The 19,932-nt window shown below is 41.5% G+C and overlaps 1 protein-coding gene across 3 annotated transcripts in view; it reads right to left on the reverse strand.

Annotated features, from left to right (window-relative positions):
- Nucleotides 1-19,932, reverse strand: part of zfyve28 (zinc finger FYVE-type containing 28) — a 124,350-nt gene that overhangs the window by 48,277 nt on the left and 56,141 nt on the right. For all 3 annotated transcript variants that reach the window (XM_018094490.2, NM_001079030.1, XM_031901709.1), the window contains 1 exon segment: nucleotides 6,424-6,564. In XM_018094490.2, coding sequence (XP_017949979.1) covers nucleotides 6,424-6,564 — 141 coding nt within the window.

Here is a 19,932-nt window from a genome sequence, read left to right on the forward strand (position 1 = left end):
GCCCTTCACTCAGTACAGTGTTATGCAGTGGAACATATTTATGTAGGATATATCATTCTGATCATGTATTTATAATTCCAGATGCATGGTAAACCCATTATCCAGAAAGCTCTGAATTACAGAAAGCCTGTCTCTCATAGACTCCATTTTAATCAAATAATTCAGAATTTTAAAACTGATTTCCTTTTTCTCTGTAGTAATAAAACAGTACCTTGTAATTGATCCCAACTAAGATATAATTACCCCTTATTGGGGGCAGAACAGCCCTATTGGGTTTATTTAATGGTTAAATGATTCCCTTTTCTCTGTAATAATAAAACAGTAACTGTACTTGATCCCAACTAAGATATAATTACCCCTTATTGGGGGCAGAACAGCCCTATTGGGTTTATTTAATGGTTAAATGATTCCCTTTTCTCTGTAATAATAAAACAGTACCTGTACTTGATCCCAACTAAGATATAATTACCCCTTATTGGGGCAGAACAGCCCTATTGGGTTTATTTCATGGTTAAATGATTCCCTTTTCTCTGTAATAATAAAACAGTACCTGTACTTGATCCCAACTAAGATATAATTACCCCTTATTGGGGGCAAAACAGCCCTATTGGGTTTATTTGATGGTTAAATGATTCCCTTTTCTCTGTAATAATAAAACAGTACCTGTACTTGATCCCAATTAAGATATAAATAATCCTTATTGGGGGCAGAACAGCCCTATTGGGTTTATTTAATGGTTAAATGATTCCCTTTTCTCTGTAATAATAAAACAGTACCTGTACTTGATCCCAATTAAGATATAAATAATCCTTATTGGATGCAAAACAATCCTGTTGGGTTAAATTATGGTTTATTGATTTTTTTCAGTAGACTCAAGGTATGGAGATCCAAATTACGGAAAGACCCCTTATACGGAATACCCTTGGTCCAGAGCATTCTGGATAACGGGTCCTATACCTGTATTACAAATTTACTGGCAATGTCTTTGCTAATCAATTCGGCCCAAGCTTGCCAATATACCCCAAGCCCTCACCTTTCTTCCCTTCATTCCCGTAATTACAGGCGTGATGATATGACTCGCCCCCTTCATAATTAGACACCGCCCTTCATGACTTGATGGTCACACCAATTTGCCCCACAACCTGTCCCCTTGTGGGCCCGCCCCCTGCCCGACCATTACAGTTTATAGAAAAAGATGGCACCCCTAAATGCACCATACATTGTGCAAAAAATGCCTGCTTGTGGATTGTTTTTTGCACTTTGCACAATGCACAATAAATTGTAAATTACCTAGTGTGTAGATAAGTAAGCAAGAAAATGTAAAATTAGCTCTAACAGTAGGGCAAAGTGTATATATCAAAGAAAGGGAGCTATTCCTGGAGACCCAGTAGTTGCTATATAGCACAGAAATGTTATTAGTCCTCCTGGGGGGTAGGGGAAGAACATTCCCGCTGATGTACCATGGCATGGCAGACCCTCCAAACACAAAGGCAGACTGCAGCAGTTTGCCAGAGACTGTTCTGTAAGGCAGCAGCTGATTCTACGGCCATCGGCCCATCGTTTAGCCGTTGCCTTTGCCACTGACAGACTCTTCCCATGTAATTAGCGCTGATGATAAATGGCAGTGACAGCAATGAACAGCACAAAAAGAGCCAATGGGGTTATATAAAACTAATACCGTAACAGTTATTTATTGCCCAGGGCACAATGGAGCATTGTTGGCACCAGGGGGCATACTCATCAAACCGTGAAAGTGACTTTTGAGAGAAATAAAACTAAATTCTCCATTTACAGTAAACACAACTTAACGCAAAATAAAACAAAACAATCTGTGCACTGCAAAAACTTCATAATTCCCACATGGTGAAAACTCTACTTTCCCGACATTCTCTACCAATGACAGCAAGATTCCCAGAGTGGCTAAGTTCCTCCTCCCAAGGTGGCCATATATGTACAGACTTTTCATTGTCAGGGGCCACAATAAGAAATCATGGGCCCCCAGATTATTTAGTTAGCAGGGCCCATCATCCCAGAGGGCAAGGTTTATTAGGCAAGTAAAGGTGGCCATACAATGAATCCATTAGATTGGCGACCCTCCTTTAGGTGAGTGACATGGGATTGACCAAATCACAGTGACAAGCGGTTGCGATTCTCGTCCCAACAGGATTTTTAAACCTACCCAATTGACATCTGGATGATTTTTGACCAGATATTGGTTGGGTAAGCCAATCTGAGGGCCTCATACACCAGCAGATAAACTGCCTACATGGTCTGAAGCTTTAATATATATATATATATATATAATGTATAGCCACCTTAAATGGAAAAGGGCTCAGATTTTTTAGAAAAATCTTTTTTGTATATGTCATGCCCCGGATATACCATAACTATGCCCTGTTGTGCCCTAGCATGCTCCCAATGCCTCCCAAACCAAGCCCACTCCAAGAAATTTGTGTCTCTTTTGGGACCTGTAACACTTGTCCATAGCCCCAATGCTTGTCCACCCTAATGGTGACCCCATTCACAGAAATTAACCAACTCAATGAATTGATAGCACAGAACTGGCTATACATGTCGTTCCATTGAGGCAGAAAGCAGGCAACATTCTATGTTTCCATTCATATGGCTACTTCATCTGCCGACATGGGGCACTGCTACATATTTTTAGTTCTGACAGACCATCTGCGATCTGACAAAACACACCTGGCCAGTAGGACAGACAATACTGAATGGACTGCCTGATTAAATCTGTGCAAGTATGGGCAGCTTTAGAGTTGATGGTGGGTGATCGGCGAGTATCTGCTTACATGGATGATTCCTATGGTTTGTATGGCACTTGATGGCTGCTGACTGTTCCTTTAGGTAAAAAGGAAATAAAATAAAGCAGGAGCTAATTTTTTTTGCCATCTGTCATTAGATCCGTGTAAATAAAAGTGAACTCAATGGTAGGTGACCAGTACCTCTATATCAGAGGCGAGGGAATCCCAATGTTATTCTGCCACTTGATGTTATATGTTGTTTCCACTGGAAAACAATTAAAGGGATGGTATAGCCGTCTTTTCAACTTAGACAGGGGCATGTGTCAAAATAAATAAGAAATGTATGGTTTATGCTACTTCTTGCACTAAACACGGCAAAATCTGAAACTGAAACTCAAGTCCCATTCTACTTCCTGTCCTGCCGAGCAAAAATCAGCAGAAATCTCTGTATGAACTGCTCTAGGCTGTAGCTGGTGGATGGGAGGGGTTTGTTTATTCATTCTCATTGGACAGCTGATTTATTTTTACCTGTTGCTATGACAGATAATCAAGGAGAGCTAGCAGTCTTCCTGCCGTCTGTCTGCAGGGGTCCAGCGCTTGCTGATGTGGCAGTGAGAGCGCATTGCTAATATGGCACGGGGCTATAGGTGAGTAGCATCAGAAATAAGACAGTCCTTCCCTGCATGGCCTCGCCTCACACAAGACACCGGTTTATGCCAATTCGGAACTCAATTCACGGCACAGCCAACTTGATACTTGCATCCGCGGTAGCTAATTAGCTTTCTAAGAGAACAATAACAACACTGGGGAGTTCTCCGGCATATGGCTAATTTAATTTGCATTAAGTGTCTTTATAACCTCTAAAGCTAAATTAATTTCCAATGAAGCATGGTATTAGTTGATTAAAAAATTGCCAGGCTGGTAAAACCAATGCAATCCCTTTTCCCACTGCTGCTGCACTAAAGGTCGATTAGGAACTGTGGTTACCAATTATGTTGGGGCCCTTTGTAAACCCCCAATACATTTTAATAAGGGAACTCTGTTTCCAGCATAGCCAGGCTCTGGGACATAAGGGATAAACTTTTCTAACAACCAACCACTACAGCACTATATATCCAGCACTGGTTTACAGCAGAACCCCCATTTAAGTTTTTCAGGGGATCACAAAAATGCTGTTAAACCCAGGAAAATGTAAATTCATGGAAATACATTATGCATTATATATATCAATGGGGTTACAACTTAAAATCAGGGTTTGTATTTGAAGGTGGAGCCTGGGCAAAATAACCCACATTTACTTCACATGGGACCCCTTTATTCACATTGGAGCAAGCATTCCACAGTTGGCTCTTCAGTCCAATGGAATGCCATGCAGTATCGAAGGTATCCTGGTGAAACACCTATCTAAGGTATCCTGGTGGACCCGGTATCTAAGGTTCCCTGGTGGACTCGGTATCCAAGCTTCCCTGGTGGACCCGGTGTCCAAGCTTCCCTGGTGGACCCGGTGTCTAAGCTTCCCTGGTGGACCCGGTGTCTAAGCTTCCCTGGTGGACCCGGTGTCTAAGCTTCCCTGGTGGACCCGGTGTCTAAGCTTCCCTGGTGGACCCGGTGTCTAAGCTTCCCTGGTGGACCCGGTGTCTAAGCTTCCCTGGTGGACCCGGTGTCTAAGCTTCCCTGGTGGACCCGGTGTCTAAGCTTCCCTGGTGGACCCGGTGTCTAAGCTTCCCTGGTGGACCCGGTGTCTAAGCTTCCCTGGTGGACCCGGTGTCTAAGCTTCCCTGGTGGACCCGGTGTCTAAGCTTCCCTGGTGGACCCGGTGTCTAAGCTTCCCTGGGGGACCCGGTATCTAAGCTTCCCTGGGGGACCCGGTATCTTAGGTTCCCTGGGGGACCCGGTATCTTAGGTTCCCTGGGGGACCCGGTATCTTAGGTTCCCTGGGGGACCCGGTATCTTAGGTTCCCTGGGGGACCCGGTATCTTAGGTTCCCTGGGGGACCCGGTATCTTAGGTTCCCTGGGGGACCCGGTATCTTAGGTTCCCTGGGGGACCCGGTATCTTAGGTTCCCTGGGGGACCCGGTATCTTAGGTTCCCTGGGGGACCCGGTATCTTAGGTTCCCTGGGGGACCCGGTACCTAAGGTTCACTGGTGGACTCGGTATCTAAGGTTCCCTGGATCCTTCAAAACACTGTACTTTTGGCAACTTCCCGGTAATGTCATTACCCTGAGAATATTTGTTTCCGCAGTGGCTGTGATATAGATGGGTAAAATAAAGAATTGCAAAGAAGAAGGGCTTTAGGGATTTAAATGTTTAACATTCTCATGCAGAGAGATAATCACAATTTATATTCCTCTGAGCAAATCAAAAGGATTCATCAAAGGTATTTTACGTTTGAGGATGAGATACTAAAAAAAAAAAAAAATTACTTTGGCTGCTAGACATGAACATTGAACAATAAGCTGAAATTTTGTGCTGTATTACAGGAATACAGTCATGGGAAAACATGTTTTTTTTTTTCAAAACCCATCAGTTAATAGAGCTTCCCCCGCAGAATCCTGCATTGTAATCTGTTTTTCAAAAACGCAGATTTTTTTTTATATTTAATTTCACATGGGGCTAGACATATTCTTCATTTCCCAGGGTGCCACAGCCACGTGACCTGTGCTCTGATAAACTTCAGTCACACTTTACTGCTGCGCTGCAAGTAGGAGTGATATCCCCCCTCCCCAGCAGCCGATCAGCAGAACAATGGGAAGGGAGCAAGATAGCAGCTCCCAGTAGGTATCAGAATAGCACTCAATAGTAAGAAATCCAAGTCCGGCTTGGGACTCCTCCAGTAACATGGGAGTAGGAGAAACAATAGGTTAGCTGAAAGCAGTTCTAATGTGTAGCGCTGGCTCCTTCTGAAAGCTCAGACTCAGGCACAATGCACTGAGATGGCGCCTACACACCAATATTACAGCTAAAAAATACATTTGTTGGTTCAAGAATAACATTTTAAATGGGAGAGTGAATTATTTGCTATGTAATCAGTGTAATTTAGAAATAAAATGTATACCATAAAAATTATGACAGTATCCCTTTAAGGCTACCTGGCAAGGCCCTGTCTGCTTGTGCTAATTTTTGCACTTTGAGCCCTCCATGTATGTCGGAGAATTGGTGCAAGACTTGCACTCTACAACAAGACTTGTATTCTCTTCATGGGGCAGATTTATCAAAATGTGAGTTTAGAACATCATACATAAAATCTCACCCAAGTTCTATCCATTGGGAATTTTAGAAGTGTATTGATCAATAGGTGAAAGTTAGAACTCACCATTTGGGGAATATGCTTCACAAAATCCCATAGGAATGAATAGAACGTGGGTGAAGTTTTATGTATTAAGCTCTAAACTCAGATTCTGTGACATTCAGACACACTTAGGGCACTCCGAGGGGGAGGATAGTTTGATAGCAGGTGGCAGTTGCAGTCAGAGGGTCGTAATGGAACATTCCATGTGACAATGCCATGAAGGTGGATGAGGTGTTGGCAGATGAGAAAGTGAGAGGTGCAAGGTACAAAAAATACTATTTGTTTAGTCAAATGAATGGCCAAATTGCACAACAATCATCTGTTCAGCCCAATGGCCCAACTGGTGGGGGCAAAGCTAGGGGAAGGATCCTTACCTGGCACGATCGGAACTGGTTGACTAGAAGTGTACACCTCTGGGGGTCCTTCCTTCCATCCAAGCTGTCCAACTCAGCAGCCACTTGGTTAAGTTCTTCGTCTGCATAGTAGAATTGTGCAAGAAGCTGCGGGTCAGACCTCTGTAGGCAACAAAAAAATAATAACTATAAATATACAAAACCTGCTAATTAATATTTACCACGAATGAGACTTAGATCGCTAACAGATTATTCCTAGGCAACAGTAAAGTCTGTAGTGTTCAACGGATCTAACAAGCGTCTCCTTGAGCTGATATCACACAAGTGCTTTTGGGCTGAAAGCAGCCTGTATCAGGACATGCATTGGGAGCAGATTCTAAGAAAAGGTGGAACAAGGAGACAAGACAGGTTAGTGATGATGAAAGGTGCAAAAGGTTGGCTGACGTTCATGACAGATACAATCCCAAGTGTCAATGTGCTACAAAGCCTTTAGGTGGGAGGAATGCAGTCAGTTAGGTATTTACAAAATATTCTACCCTTGAGTCTTAGCAACGGCACTGTAGGGAGAGATGCCCTATATATGAATGGTGAGTTCTGCAAAAACTTTTCTAAAAAAGTAACACTATGGGGGTAATGTTATTAAAATGGCCACACCAGGTCTAGTAACCCATAGCAGCTTTCCTTGTGTTACCCCATACATATCTTTTATATCAATAAATACCAGTTTTTATAGAGAGGGTTCAAGGATAGGAAGGTAAGCAGTGTAAAGGTCCCCATACACGGGCCGACTGTAGCTACCGATATTGGTCCCTTGGACTGATTTGGCAGCTTATTGGCCCGTGTAGGGGCAACAACGACTGGCCTGCCCGATCAATATCTGGCCTGAAATTGGGCAGATATCGATTGGGCAGGTAAAAAAATTCAAATCGGATCGGGGACTGCATCGGCTTGTTGATGCGGTCCCCGAACTGACTGTGCCCATTACAGTCGCTATAATTCGATCGTTGGCCCCAGGGCCAAACGACCGAATTAGCCTAAATTACCCCGATATTGCCCACCCATAGGTGGGGATATTGGGAGAAGATTCGCTCGCTTGGCGACCTCTCCAGGCGAGCGGATCTTTACGTGTATGGCCACCTTAAGTCTCTCCAGGTTTACTGGTTTCTGTGGTAAAGTCCACTCAACTGGATCCGCCCAATGTAGGACCTCCCTTTGACAATACTACTACATTGAATTTCAGGGGCCAATAGGATGATGATGTCATCTGATCATAATATGGCAACTACCCGGTAACTGATCATTACTATAAAGCATCTAAAGAACCAGTACAAACATACACAAGAGAGCCGCCTCCTTCTCTAGTATTACTGCAATTGAGGCAGGTTTCCGAAATATGTCAACGTGCCAAGGGCTAACTGGTCAATTGAAACCAATTTATTTTAGGCCATAATTGTAACCTCAGGCCTGCCCAGTCTGTCACAACATATTAAACTATATATTTCCAGTAAAAGCTGCTGATATCTCCCATGGGGGTACCATAACCACCGAATATTCTCTCTCCAGTACTGTAACATCCAAAGCAGCAAATATATTAAAGGAAAACTATACCCCCCAAACACTACAAAAATATTGCACAAAACAGCTCATATGTAAAACCCTGCTTCATCTAAATAAACCATTTTCATAAAAATATACTTTTTAGCAGTATGTGCCATTGGGTAATCCTAAATAGAAAACTGCCATTTTAAGGACTAAGGGCCGCCCCCTGGGCTCATAGGATTCACAGTGCACACAAACAAGCCAAGGCACACATACATGCTAAGCCCCATCAGCCAATGAATGGGCAGTTCTGCCTTTTGCTCCCACACTACTTCCTGTTACAGTTAGAGCTGCATTATTTCCTGTCAGCTGATCTCTGAGGGAGCACACAGCCCATCCCTAAATGGCGGCTCAAGGGAAAGGATGTAAAAGGGCAATATTTACTTATATATATATTCCAGTTTGGTACGATCCTATAAGAGGACACTTAATATGATATAAACTGTCTGTTGGTTAATTATTCATTCTGGGGGTATAGTTTCCCTTTAAACCTTCAAAATGCAACCGCCTTGATTTACCTGGTTCAGACTTTGCCAGTAGCAAAAGGCTCAAGGATGAATTAGGATTACATTTAAAAACAGTTTTTGGGAATATAAAGCCCAAAAAAACATTTTTCAACGATGAAAGGAAATGTGTAAATGAATTACACATCTGAAATGATTATTTGTAAATATATCTGAATTCCTGGCTTATTCATGAATCAATATAGAAGTCAGTTCTCCCCCTGCAAAGGCAACGCTATTAATCCGCTAGTTCTGCAACATTGTCAAAGTCGGAACCATCAGCACAGCCAATGGCAAGGGAAAGACGCGCTGTTTCCGTTGCAGCCACAATTTACTTGAAAATGTGCCACTAATATAAAGCAGAGTTACGTTTTCTTTCATTTGGGCAACATTGTATTTTTGGGTTTATATCCCCTTAGAAGTTTACAGAGTTGAGCATGTCCTTCTGCTGAATAATCCCAAGCATGTGACCCCAGAGCCTGGTATTTGGGCTAATGGAATCTGAAAAATTCATTGATAGCAGGCAATTTTCTGTGCACTCCCAAAACACATTGTGCACCGGGTATTTTGCCTCGTTAACATGCCAGCAGCAGGACTGTAGCATTAACACATTAACCAAGTCCACAGCCTGTGTTTGCACTGCAAAGGAACAGTTAAAGGGGAACTAAACCCAAAAATTGAGCGTCTCTCTGAGCACTCTTGCAACTTACATTAACTTTTGGGGGGTTTACAAAAGCGGTTTCTAATAGCAGGCTTTTTGATAAACATTCCAACAATAAGGGACATATTTATTATACAGGTATGGAACCCGTTATCCAGAATGCTTGGGACCTGGGGTTTTCTGGATAAGGGGTCTTTCTGTAATTTGGATCTCTTACCTTAAGTCTATTAAAAAAATATTTAAACAGTAAATAAACCCAATAGGGCTGTTCTGCCCCCAATAAGGGGTAATTATATCTTAGTTGGGATCAAGTACAGGTACTGTTTTATTATTACAGAGAAAAGGGAATCATTTAACCATGAAATAAACCCAATAGGGCTGTTCTGCCCCCAATAAGGGGTAATTATATCTTAGTTGGGATCAAGTACAGGTACTGTTTTATTATTACAGAGAAAAGGGAATCATTTAACCATGAAATAAACCCAATAGGGCTGTTCTGCCCCCAATAAGGGGTAATTATATCTTAGTTGGGATCAAGTACAGGTACTGTTTTATTATTACAGAGAAAAGGGAATCATTTAACCATTAATTAAACCCAATAGGGCTGTTCTGCCCCAATAAGGGGTAATTATATCTTAGTTGGGATCAAGTACAGGTACTGTTTTATTATTACAGAGAAAAGGGAATCATTTAACCATTAATTAAACCCAATAGGGCTGTTCTGCCCCAATAAGGGGTAATTATATCTTAGTTGGGATCAAGTACAGGTACTGTTTTATTATTACAGAGAAAAGGGAATCATTTAACCATGAAATAAACCCAATAGGGCTGTTCTGCCCCAATAAGGGGTAATTATATCTTAGTTGGGATCAAGTACAGGTACTGTTTTATTATTACAGAGAAAAGGGAATCATTTAACCATGAAATAAACCCAATAGGGCTGTTCTGCCCCCAGTAAGGGGTAATTATATCTTAGTTGGGATCAAGTACAGGTACTGTTTTATTATTACAGAGAAAAGGGAATCATTTAACCATTAAATAAACCCAATAGGGCTGTTCTGCCCCCAATAAAGGGTAATTATATCTTAGTTGGGATCAAGTACAGGTACTGTTTTATTATTACAGAGAAAAAGAAACCATTTTTAAAAATGTGAATTATTTCATTAAAATGGAGTCTATGTGAGATGGGCCTTTCCGTAATTCGGAACTTTCTGGATAATGTGTTTCCAGATAAGGGGTCCAATACCTGTAGTATGTAAGCCAACATCATCTGGGATGTTGCCCATAGCAACCAATCAGATATTTTCTAACTTATAGGTTACTGTTCGAATCTAATTTCTGATCAATTAGGGTCACTGGCACGCTGGGTGTGCAAAAAGAGCTGTTGCACCCAAACTGTTATTAGCAGTCTAAAACTGCTAATATCTCAGAAACCACTTAAATAAAGAAACCTTTGTAAATGACAGTGCTTAAAGAAGCAATTTAAATAAGTTTACACCAAATAATTTTTTGGGGTTAAGATCCCCTTAACCTAGTACAGCCTTGATCATTACATCAAAGGGGCTTAAAGGGCACCTACCTTAATAAAACTGTTTCTCAGCCTGCACTCTGGTTGGGCAGAAAATGATCTAAGTAGGCACCAGAATGGATCTTTCTGTTCAGGCATTCTTGGTATTCTATGCATGTGCCTAATGAGGAGTGTCCCCGTTTGCTTATTATGCACCTTTATACAGTATGTGATGATGGTTTGGTTGACTCCTATGTGCATTTGTGTGACCAAACATGGCTGCCCGCACCAGAAGCCCCCTTCTAATGCAGCTGAATTGTTAGAATTGTCCACACCTCTGGGGGGCGGGTGGAGGCCACACTTTGTCATATGAAACTTCCTACATAAGTTTTCACACCTTTCACCCAATCTGGCCTGACCCAAGGTTTAAAAGGCAGTCGAAGTACCCAAGCCCATCCCCTGAGGTCATATGGCCTGACCCAAGGTTAAAAAGGCAGTCAAAGTACCCAAGCCCATCCCCTGAGGTCATAAGGCCTGACCCAAGGTTAAAAAGGCAGTCGAAGACCCAAGCCCATCCCCTGAGGTCATAACGCCTGACCCAAGGTTAAAAAGGCAGTCGAAGACCCAAGCCCATCCCGAGGTCATAAGGCCTGACCCAAGGTTTAAAAGGCAGTCGAAGACCCAAGCCCATCCCCTGATACGCCAGATACACTATCCCACCAATGAGGCTAGCTATCTGAAGCTCAGATGCAGTGCACAAAAGAAAAGCTTTGTGTCCCCAGGCTGGTAGAGTTACCACCTTTCTTCTCTTTTATTACCGGCCTTTAGTTTGGGGACGGGCAGTCACATTACTTGGAGGTAGGAAAATGGGTGAGGTAGGCAGGAGATTGGGTGAAGAAATGGGCGGGTAGAAGCTGGTCTCTTTATAAAGGAAAGTGATTTGCCCCCAAGGAAGGCAGGGAAGGCAGGGATTACAGGTAGAGATGCCACCTTTAAAAATTTACAAGCAGCTATATTGCCAGCAAATTTGTATTACCGACACTTGGCCAGCTAGGCCAGTCCAATACTATCTGGCAACCCTACTGGCTGGGCAATGATAACCTGCACCAACCTGCACCTGGAGTGCCCCCCCCCCCCTCTCCTCTCTCTGATCCAGGCCCTAACACTGAGCAGGAAGACTTGCTATAGTGTATATCACCAGTCATGGAGGCACCCATTTGTAATGAACATGTATACAATAAATAAATACACACACTGAACTGTGAATGTATTTGACTGAAATACACAGACATAAACATTGATCTAGTAAAGATTATTAACACACACTGGGTGAATGATTCATTCCCTTTAACTGAAATACAGCTGATGTGGCTGATACAATAACGTACCAAGAGAAACCTTTTGATGCCAGATTCCACTTTAAATCAGAAGGGACTGGAATGGAAATAATTCCTCCCATAGAATAACACTGAGCTGAGAGAACAAACAGGCTGGGCTCTAGCAATTTCCCCACAGAAAGGTAAAACACAAGTGAACTGACTGTGCATCACGCTGGCACAAAGAGAAGCTATTTTTATAGCAGCCGGGGCCCTGGAATCATAAATAAGGAGCGTAATTAGTTCAGCGAGGGCTCCAGAGAGTTGAACTGAAGCACGGAAAGCGGCCCGAATGCACCACGTCCTATAAATGTGCCAGTGGCAGTGAGAAAAATGCCCACGGAACAGAAAAAACACAAACAAATCAGAACTGCGAGTAATGAATTGTATAAATCACCCCATACGACTGCAGTTCTGCATCCCCGTTTATACATTGTGTAATAGGTGTGTGACTGAGCAAAGCAGGCCTGTGTGTGCTCTCATATAAATCAGGGTTGGCCAACCTGCAGCACCTTGAGCTTTTGTTGGGATGCAGGGAGTTGCAATTAATCAGCTACTTAAAGGCTGCAGGCTGGGCATGGCGGATGCATACACTGATAATACCAACAATTATTACACAATAATGTGTCCTTACCACCTTACACTACAACAAGCCCTGGCTTAGATGAGGGACCACAAATCTCAGAATTCACCGACAGACAGAACTGAGCAGAGAAGCTTCCGTAGACCCTTCTTTCATCAGGACATTAAGCTTTTGCCACTCTGGCTGCCCCTGGCTGAGCATAACGGTGGAGCTTGTTACACCATTCATGATATTAGCAAAGAAAATTGAAAGTGGGTGGGTGTATGCCCCTATAATACTATCTAACCTACATGTTTCTTTACAACAGATGTTTTCAGACATTTGGGGGTACTCTGTGTTATGTGCAATATTTATGCAGCTCTCTATAGCTCATGACAAGGTTACAGCTATATGGATTGTCTGCCATAATAGTGCCGGTAATAGACCCTCAAATAGCCAAGGACTGGGACTTCCTGTCCACTGCTTTGAGTCCCTAATGGCAGTGGGTCAGCCCCACATATGAGCTATTGCCAAATCCTCTACACTAAGGGGTCCATTCATGAAACCACAAATTTTGTGTGGTTAAAAGCACGATTGGAGTAACCACGATAATTTCTGATGTTCGATAATGTAACGAAAAAAATTTTCTGGTCGTACAAAAATATTGTGGTTGCGATCTGAAAGTCACTAAATTTTCAGATCCGAACGATCGTAAACAGCGCAAAAACCTTTCTGGCTTTGAAACTTCAATGCCCAAGGAAAGTCTCCCATAGGGCTCAATGGCACTCTGCAGCTCCAACCCGGCCCAAGGAAAGCCTCCCATAGGGCTCAATGGCACTCTGCAGCTCCAACCCGGCCCAAGGAAAGTCTCCCATAGGGCTCAATGGCACTCTGCAGCTCCAACCTGGCCCAAGGAAAGTCTCCCATAGGGCTCAATGGCACTCTGCAGCTCCAACCTGGCCCAAGGAAAGTCTCCCATAGGGCTCAATGGCACTCTGCAGCTCCAACCCGGCCCAAGGAAAGCCTCCCATAGGGCTCAATGGCACTCTGCAGCTCCAACCTGGCCCAAGGAAAGTCTCCCATAGGGCTCAATGGCACTCTGCAGCTCCAACCCGGCCCAAGGAAAGTCTCCCATAGGGCTCAATGGCACTCTGCAGCTCCAACCCGGCCCAAGGAAAGTCTCCCATAGGGCTCAATGGCAATCTGCAGCTCCAACCCGGCCCAAGGAAAGTCACCATACCGAAGCTTGAATGAATTCCGAAATGGTCGTAGTCTTTGCGAAAAATTACGACATTTTCATGAAAGTTAACGAAAAACCACAAAAAAGTAGTGCAATTTTAACAATAGTATCGTGGTCATTACAAAAAGTTCTACAAATTAGAAAAAATATGATTTTTTTTCTGTAAAAAAAAAAAAGTGTGCTTTAATGAATGGGCCCCTTAGACAACATGGAATCTAAGCCCACACCTGCCTCCCTATAACCGATATCCAGAGCACGTGCAAGTCTGTTCAAGTCTGTTAATTAGGTTCATTATAATTAAATGACATATATTTACATACATTTACCTGCCTTTATTGCATCTTCAGTGGAACATTTGCACTGTTTCTTTCTTGATGTATTTTAACTAGAATTAATTATAAACCAATTATGTCATCAAGAAATTCCTCTGCAGGGTATTAAAGTGAACAGGTTTCATCTAACAAGGACTGCAAAATGTTACATTATATCACTCAAAATATCCCAACACCCTTTAGTGTAACTGGTTTGTTAAGCCATACCCATTGGGGACACAAGTTATAATTCAGCACAGAGCATATGACCTCCAGCAACAAATATTGGTATAAGAATGGGTTAACCTGAAGAGCCAAATAGCTTTCACACTGGCACATCATGGGGTGTCACCATTCCAGCAAGTAAGTTTATGATATTTCTGCCCTGCTAGTGGTAAAACACACAAAACATTTCAAAAGTAAGAGGGTACACAAAACAGCAAAGTAGCAAGGTGAACAAAGCAGGTAAGGTGCTAAAACAGTTCAGTAGCAAAGTGGTAAGGTGCTAAAACAGTTCAGTAGCAAAGTGGTACGGTGCTAAAACAGTTCAGTAGCAAAGTGGTACGGTGCTAAAACAGTTAGGTAGCAAAGTGGTACGGTGCTAAAACAGTTCAGTAGCAAAGTGGTAAGGTGCTAAAACAGTTCGGTAGCAAAGTGGTATGGTGCTAAAACAGTTCAGTAGCAAAGTGGTACGGTGCTAAAACAGGTCGGTAGCAAAGTGGTACGGTGCTAAAACAGTTCAGTAGCAAAGTGGTAAGGTGCTAAAACAGTTTAGTAGCAAAGTGGTACGGTGCTAAAACAGTTTAGTAGCAAAGTGGTGCGGTGCTAAAACAGTTCAGTAGCAAAGTGGTGCGGCGCTAAAACAGTTCAGTAGCAAAGTGGTAAGGTGCTAAAACAGTTTAGTAGCAAAGTGGTACGGTGCTAAAACAGTTTAGTAGCAAAGTGGTGCGGTGCTAAAACAGTTCAGTAGCAAAGTGGTGCGGCGCTAAAACAGTTTAGTAGCAAAGTGGTGTGGTGCTAAAACAGTTCAGTAGCAAAGTGGTGTGGTGCTAAAACAGTTCAGTAGCAAAGTGATGTGGTGCTAAAACAATTCAGAAGCAAAGTGGTAAGGTGCTAAACAGTTCAGTTGCAAAGAAGTAAGGAGAACAAAGTATTAGATATGGGCCATTAAGTGAGTATAATGTTCTCAGTTGTGCGGATTCCCAAATTGGCTCCTGGTTCCATTAAAAAGGACAGGTTAAAATGTCAGTCTTGACAATTTTGCTCTACTTTGTGACAACAGTTTCAAAAAGATCCTTTTCCATTTCACTAGGGGAATCCTCTTATGCACAAAGCATAATGCAACTGCACCGCACCAGACTGGCCTGCAAGAATACTAGAGAAACTTCTAGTAAAGAACAGGTCCTATCAGCCCTTTCTGATTTCCACCACAGGTCTACATGACACCTATTACCCATAGCGAATTGTTGTGCTAAAGGCCTCAGGTTCTCCGGTGGGCCCAGTTGGACACTGCTGTTAGAGGTTACATTTCATGGAAACCACTGCCACCAAAAATTTTTCTCTTACAGCAACAGGACGACCATCTCTATATTAGTACCTATGGTTTTGGAATTCAATTTTGGCCAGGCTGGTGTCCAAATACTTGTGACCAAATGTATTCATACAATGGGTTGCCAGAATTCCAATCTATCTCTGTTTGGCCCATGACCTAGTGGGCCCCAGTTTGGGATAAACCCATCAGCCCTTCCTTATTTACACCATAATGCTCAATAAACTCTATATCATTTGGCACTGTCTCCTCTATATTTTGTGAGAGTGGGCCCTTGGTATCATATGGCCTTAGTCCTACACTGTATCTATAGGAAAGTGATTGGGTTTTCTTGTTAAGTTTTGAACACAGCAAAATCATACAAGACAACAAAGAGCATCAATGTAAAGTTAAAGAAAAAAAAAATCAAACTTTAGAGTGTTTCTCAGAAATCATATTCTTTAAAGGAAATGGGTGAAAAAGAGCGACAATCCAATTAGCTTAATTCTCACTGCAATGGCTTCAAGTGCTGTAAAGCCCCTTTGTTATCTTGCAATGCTATTCAAAAACTGACACCAGTGCGGTTCTGTAAGGGGACCTGGGGCCATTTAGGATACAATTACACTTCTCATTATCAAGGATAATTTATTCTGCTTATACATTGCTGAATATTTCAACTGCCAACATTTGTGGGAAAAAAAATCACTCATAAGTATGGAATGCCGTTCTGTGTGCAAGTGCATCTTCATTGTGATGTGGTACGGTCTGAACCAGATTTTAGGGTTATTCTTTGTTGCAACGTGGTATGGTCTAGACCAGAATGTAGGTTTTCTTTGCTGTGATGTGGTAGGGTCAGTGTTAGTTGTGACGTGATAAGGTCTGAGCCAGAATTTATGATTTTGGACTTCTTTGTTGTGATGTGGTATGGTCCAAACCAGAATTGATGGTTATTTTTTGTTGTAATATGGTATGGTCTAAATTAGAATTTGTGGTTGTTCTTTGTTGAAGTGTGGTATGGTCCAAACCAGAATTTATTGTTATTTTTGTTGTAATAAGGTATGGTCTAAATAAGAATTTGTGGTTGTTCTTTGTTGAAGTGTGGTATGGTCCAAACCAGAATTTATTGTTATTTTTGTTGTAATAAGGTATGGTCTAAATTAGAATTTGTGGTTGTTCTTTGTTGAAGTGTGGTATGGTCCAAACCAGAATTTATGGTTATGTTTGTTGTAATATGGTATGGTCTAAATTAGAATTTGTGGTTGTTCTTTGTTGTGATGTGGTATGGTCCAAACCAGAATTTATGGTTATGTTTGTTGTAATATGGTATGGTCTAAATTAGAATTTGTGGTTGTTCTTTGTTGTGATGTGGTATGGTCCAAACCAGAATTTATGGTTATGTTTGTTGTAATATGGTATGGTCTAAATTAGAATTTGTGGTTGTTCTTTGTTGTGATGTGGTATGGTCCAAACCAGAATTTATGGTTATGTTTGTTGTAATATGGTATGGTCTAAATTAGAATTTGTGGTTGTTCTTTGTTGAAGTGTGGTATGGTCCAAACCAGAATTTATGGTTATGTTTGTTGTAATATGGTATGGTCTAAATTAGAATTTGTGGTTGTTCTTTGTTGAAGTGTGGTATGGTCCAAACCAGAACTTATGGTTATTTTTTGTTGTAATATGGTATGGTCTAAATTAAAATTTGTGGTTGTTTGTTGAGGTGTGGTATGGTCCAAACCAGAATTTATGGTTATTTTTGTTGTAATATGGTATGGTCTAAATTAGAATTTGTGGTTGTTCTTTGTTGTGATGTGGTATGGTCCAAACCAGAATTTATGGTTATTTTTTGTTGTAATATGGTATGGTCTAAATTAGAATTTGTGGTTGTTCTTTGTTGAGGTGTGGTATGGTCCAAACCAGAATTTATGGTTATGTTTGTTGTAATATGGTATGGTCTAAATTAGAATTTGTGGTTGTTCTTTGTTGAAGTGTGGTATGGTCCAAACCAGAACTTATGGTTATTTTTTGTTGTAATATGGTATGGTCTAAATTAAAATTTGTGGTTGTTTGTTGAGGTGTGGTATGGTCCAAACCAGAATGTATGGTTATTTTTGTTGTAATATGGTATGGTCTAAATTAGAATTTGTGGTTGTTCTTTGTTGTGATGTGGTATGGTCCAAACCAGAATTTATGGTTATTTTTGTTGTAATATGGTATGGTCTAAATTAGAATTTGTGGTTGTTCTTTGTTGAAGTGTGGTATGGTCCAAACCAGAACTTATGGTTATTTTTTGTTGTAATATGGTATGGTCTAAATTAAAATTTGTGGTTGTTTGTTGAGGTGTGGTATGGTCCAAACCAGAATGTATGGTTATTTTTGTTGTAATATGGTATGGTCTAAATTAGAATTTGTGGTTGTTCTTTGTTGTGATGTGGTATGGTCCAAACCAGAATTTATGGTTATTTTTTGTTGTAATATGGTATGGTCTAAATTAGAATTTGTGGTTGTTCTTTGTTGTGATGTGGTATGGTCCAAACCAGAATTTATGGTTATTTTTTGTTGTAATATGGTATGGTCTAAATTAGAATTTGTGGTTGTTCTTTGTTGTGATGTGGTATGGTCCAAACCAGAATTTATGGTTATTTTTTGTTGTAATATGGTATGGTCTAAATTAGAATTTGTGGTTGTTCTTTGTTGTGATGTGGTATGGTCCAAACCAGAATTTATGGTTATTTTTTGTTGTAATATGGTATGGTCTAAATTAGAATTTGTGGTTGTTCTTTGTTGAGGTGTGGTATGGTCCAAACCAGAATTTATGGTTATTTTTTGTTGTAATATGGTATGGTCTAAATTAGAATTTGTGGTTGTTCTTTGTTGTGATGTGGTATGGTCCAAACCAGAATTTATGGTTATTTTTTGTTGTAATATGGTATGGTCTAAATTAGAATTTGTGGTTGTTCTTTGTTGTGATGTGGGGTATGGTCCAAACCACAATTTGTGGGTTTTTTTTGTTTGTTCTTTCCTGTGATGTAATAAGGTCTGAACCAAAATGTGGGATTATTTTATATTGTGATGTATTATGGTTGGAATCAGAATTTGGGAATATTTCTTACTGTGATGTAATATGGTTGCTCTTTATTAAGAAGTGATGAGGCGCAGTGTTCACTCCAGGTACAAATGAGCTGCTGGTGTGGGCAGCCATGTTAGGGCAAATGCACGTATGTACTCCAGCATAGCTCGCTCCTGGTGTTGGGGCCACATCACTCAACAGGGTGCTATTTTTGCAAAAATACTATTATTATCCCCATCCGAAATGCGGCTCTGCACTTCCCAATAAAGGGGGGAACAATTTTTTGTGCAGTGGTGTAACAACTCTGTGCTGGGCCCCCCTGCAAAAAAATCTTCAAAGGGGTCCAACGCAGAAAAGACTCTCCCTGACTCGGCCACCATGCCCGTTTGCATCTCCACCCACTGTTTTGTGTCTTTTCAGTACCAGTCTCCCTGGTGCCCACGAGTGCTGATCATGAACATATTTTTTTAATACAACGGTGTCACATGAAAACAGCAACTGCCAAAACAAAGCAAATCTGATTTTTTTTCTTAAAAAAGTGGGAAGTAATCAAATCCTCTTATACAAAAGCAGAAGGGCTTCCCAGTGGCCAGTTAATGCTTTATTAGCTAATTAGCATGCACAATAATAATTACACTTGCACCATGTAGAGAATCAAGGGCACAGCCAATAAAACATACTCTGCTCTGCGGCGGTGTAATTAGAATACTCCGATGAACAGTAAATAAAGGCAAAAGGAACAGTACGCAGACAAAGCCTTCTTAATAAGCAGGTCACATTGTGCGTTACTTGCAAGTGCTCCAGACTGATAAAGGCAAGTGAGGCACAAAATATCCCGTATTAGCAACACGTCGGCAGGCGTCGGATCATTGCGCATCGGACTTGTTGGTAGAAAGGCAATTTGCAGCCCAGCATTTGGTTGGGCCCCCTGTTTAAAAGAAAAGCCCACCCAAAACACAAAAGGTCATTTTATGCGACCTTCCAGTACGGATTAATGAACATTTTTAACAGTTCTGAAGTTATTTGTTAAGGAAGTCAGTACTTTTCTAGGTCTGTCTATATACCGTAGTAAGCTGGCTTCTGCAATGGTATTTCAGAAGTCAGAACCAGCAGTGCCGACAGTATAAACAGCCGGGCAGATACTGCTCTTAAAAAGCAATTACATTGAAAAACCGT

Source organism: Xenopus tropicalis, chromosome 1, assembly GCF_000004195.4.
Source record: "Xenopus tropicalis strain Nigerian chromosome 1, UCB_Xtro_10.0, whole genome shotgun sequence".
In the NCBI taxonomy this organism is placed as follows: domain Eukaryota; kingdom Metazoa; phylum Chordata; class Amphibia; order Anura; family Pipidae; genus Xenopus; species Xenopus tropicalis.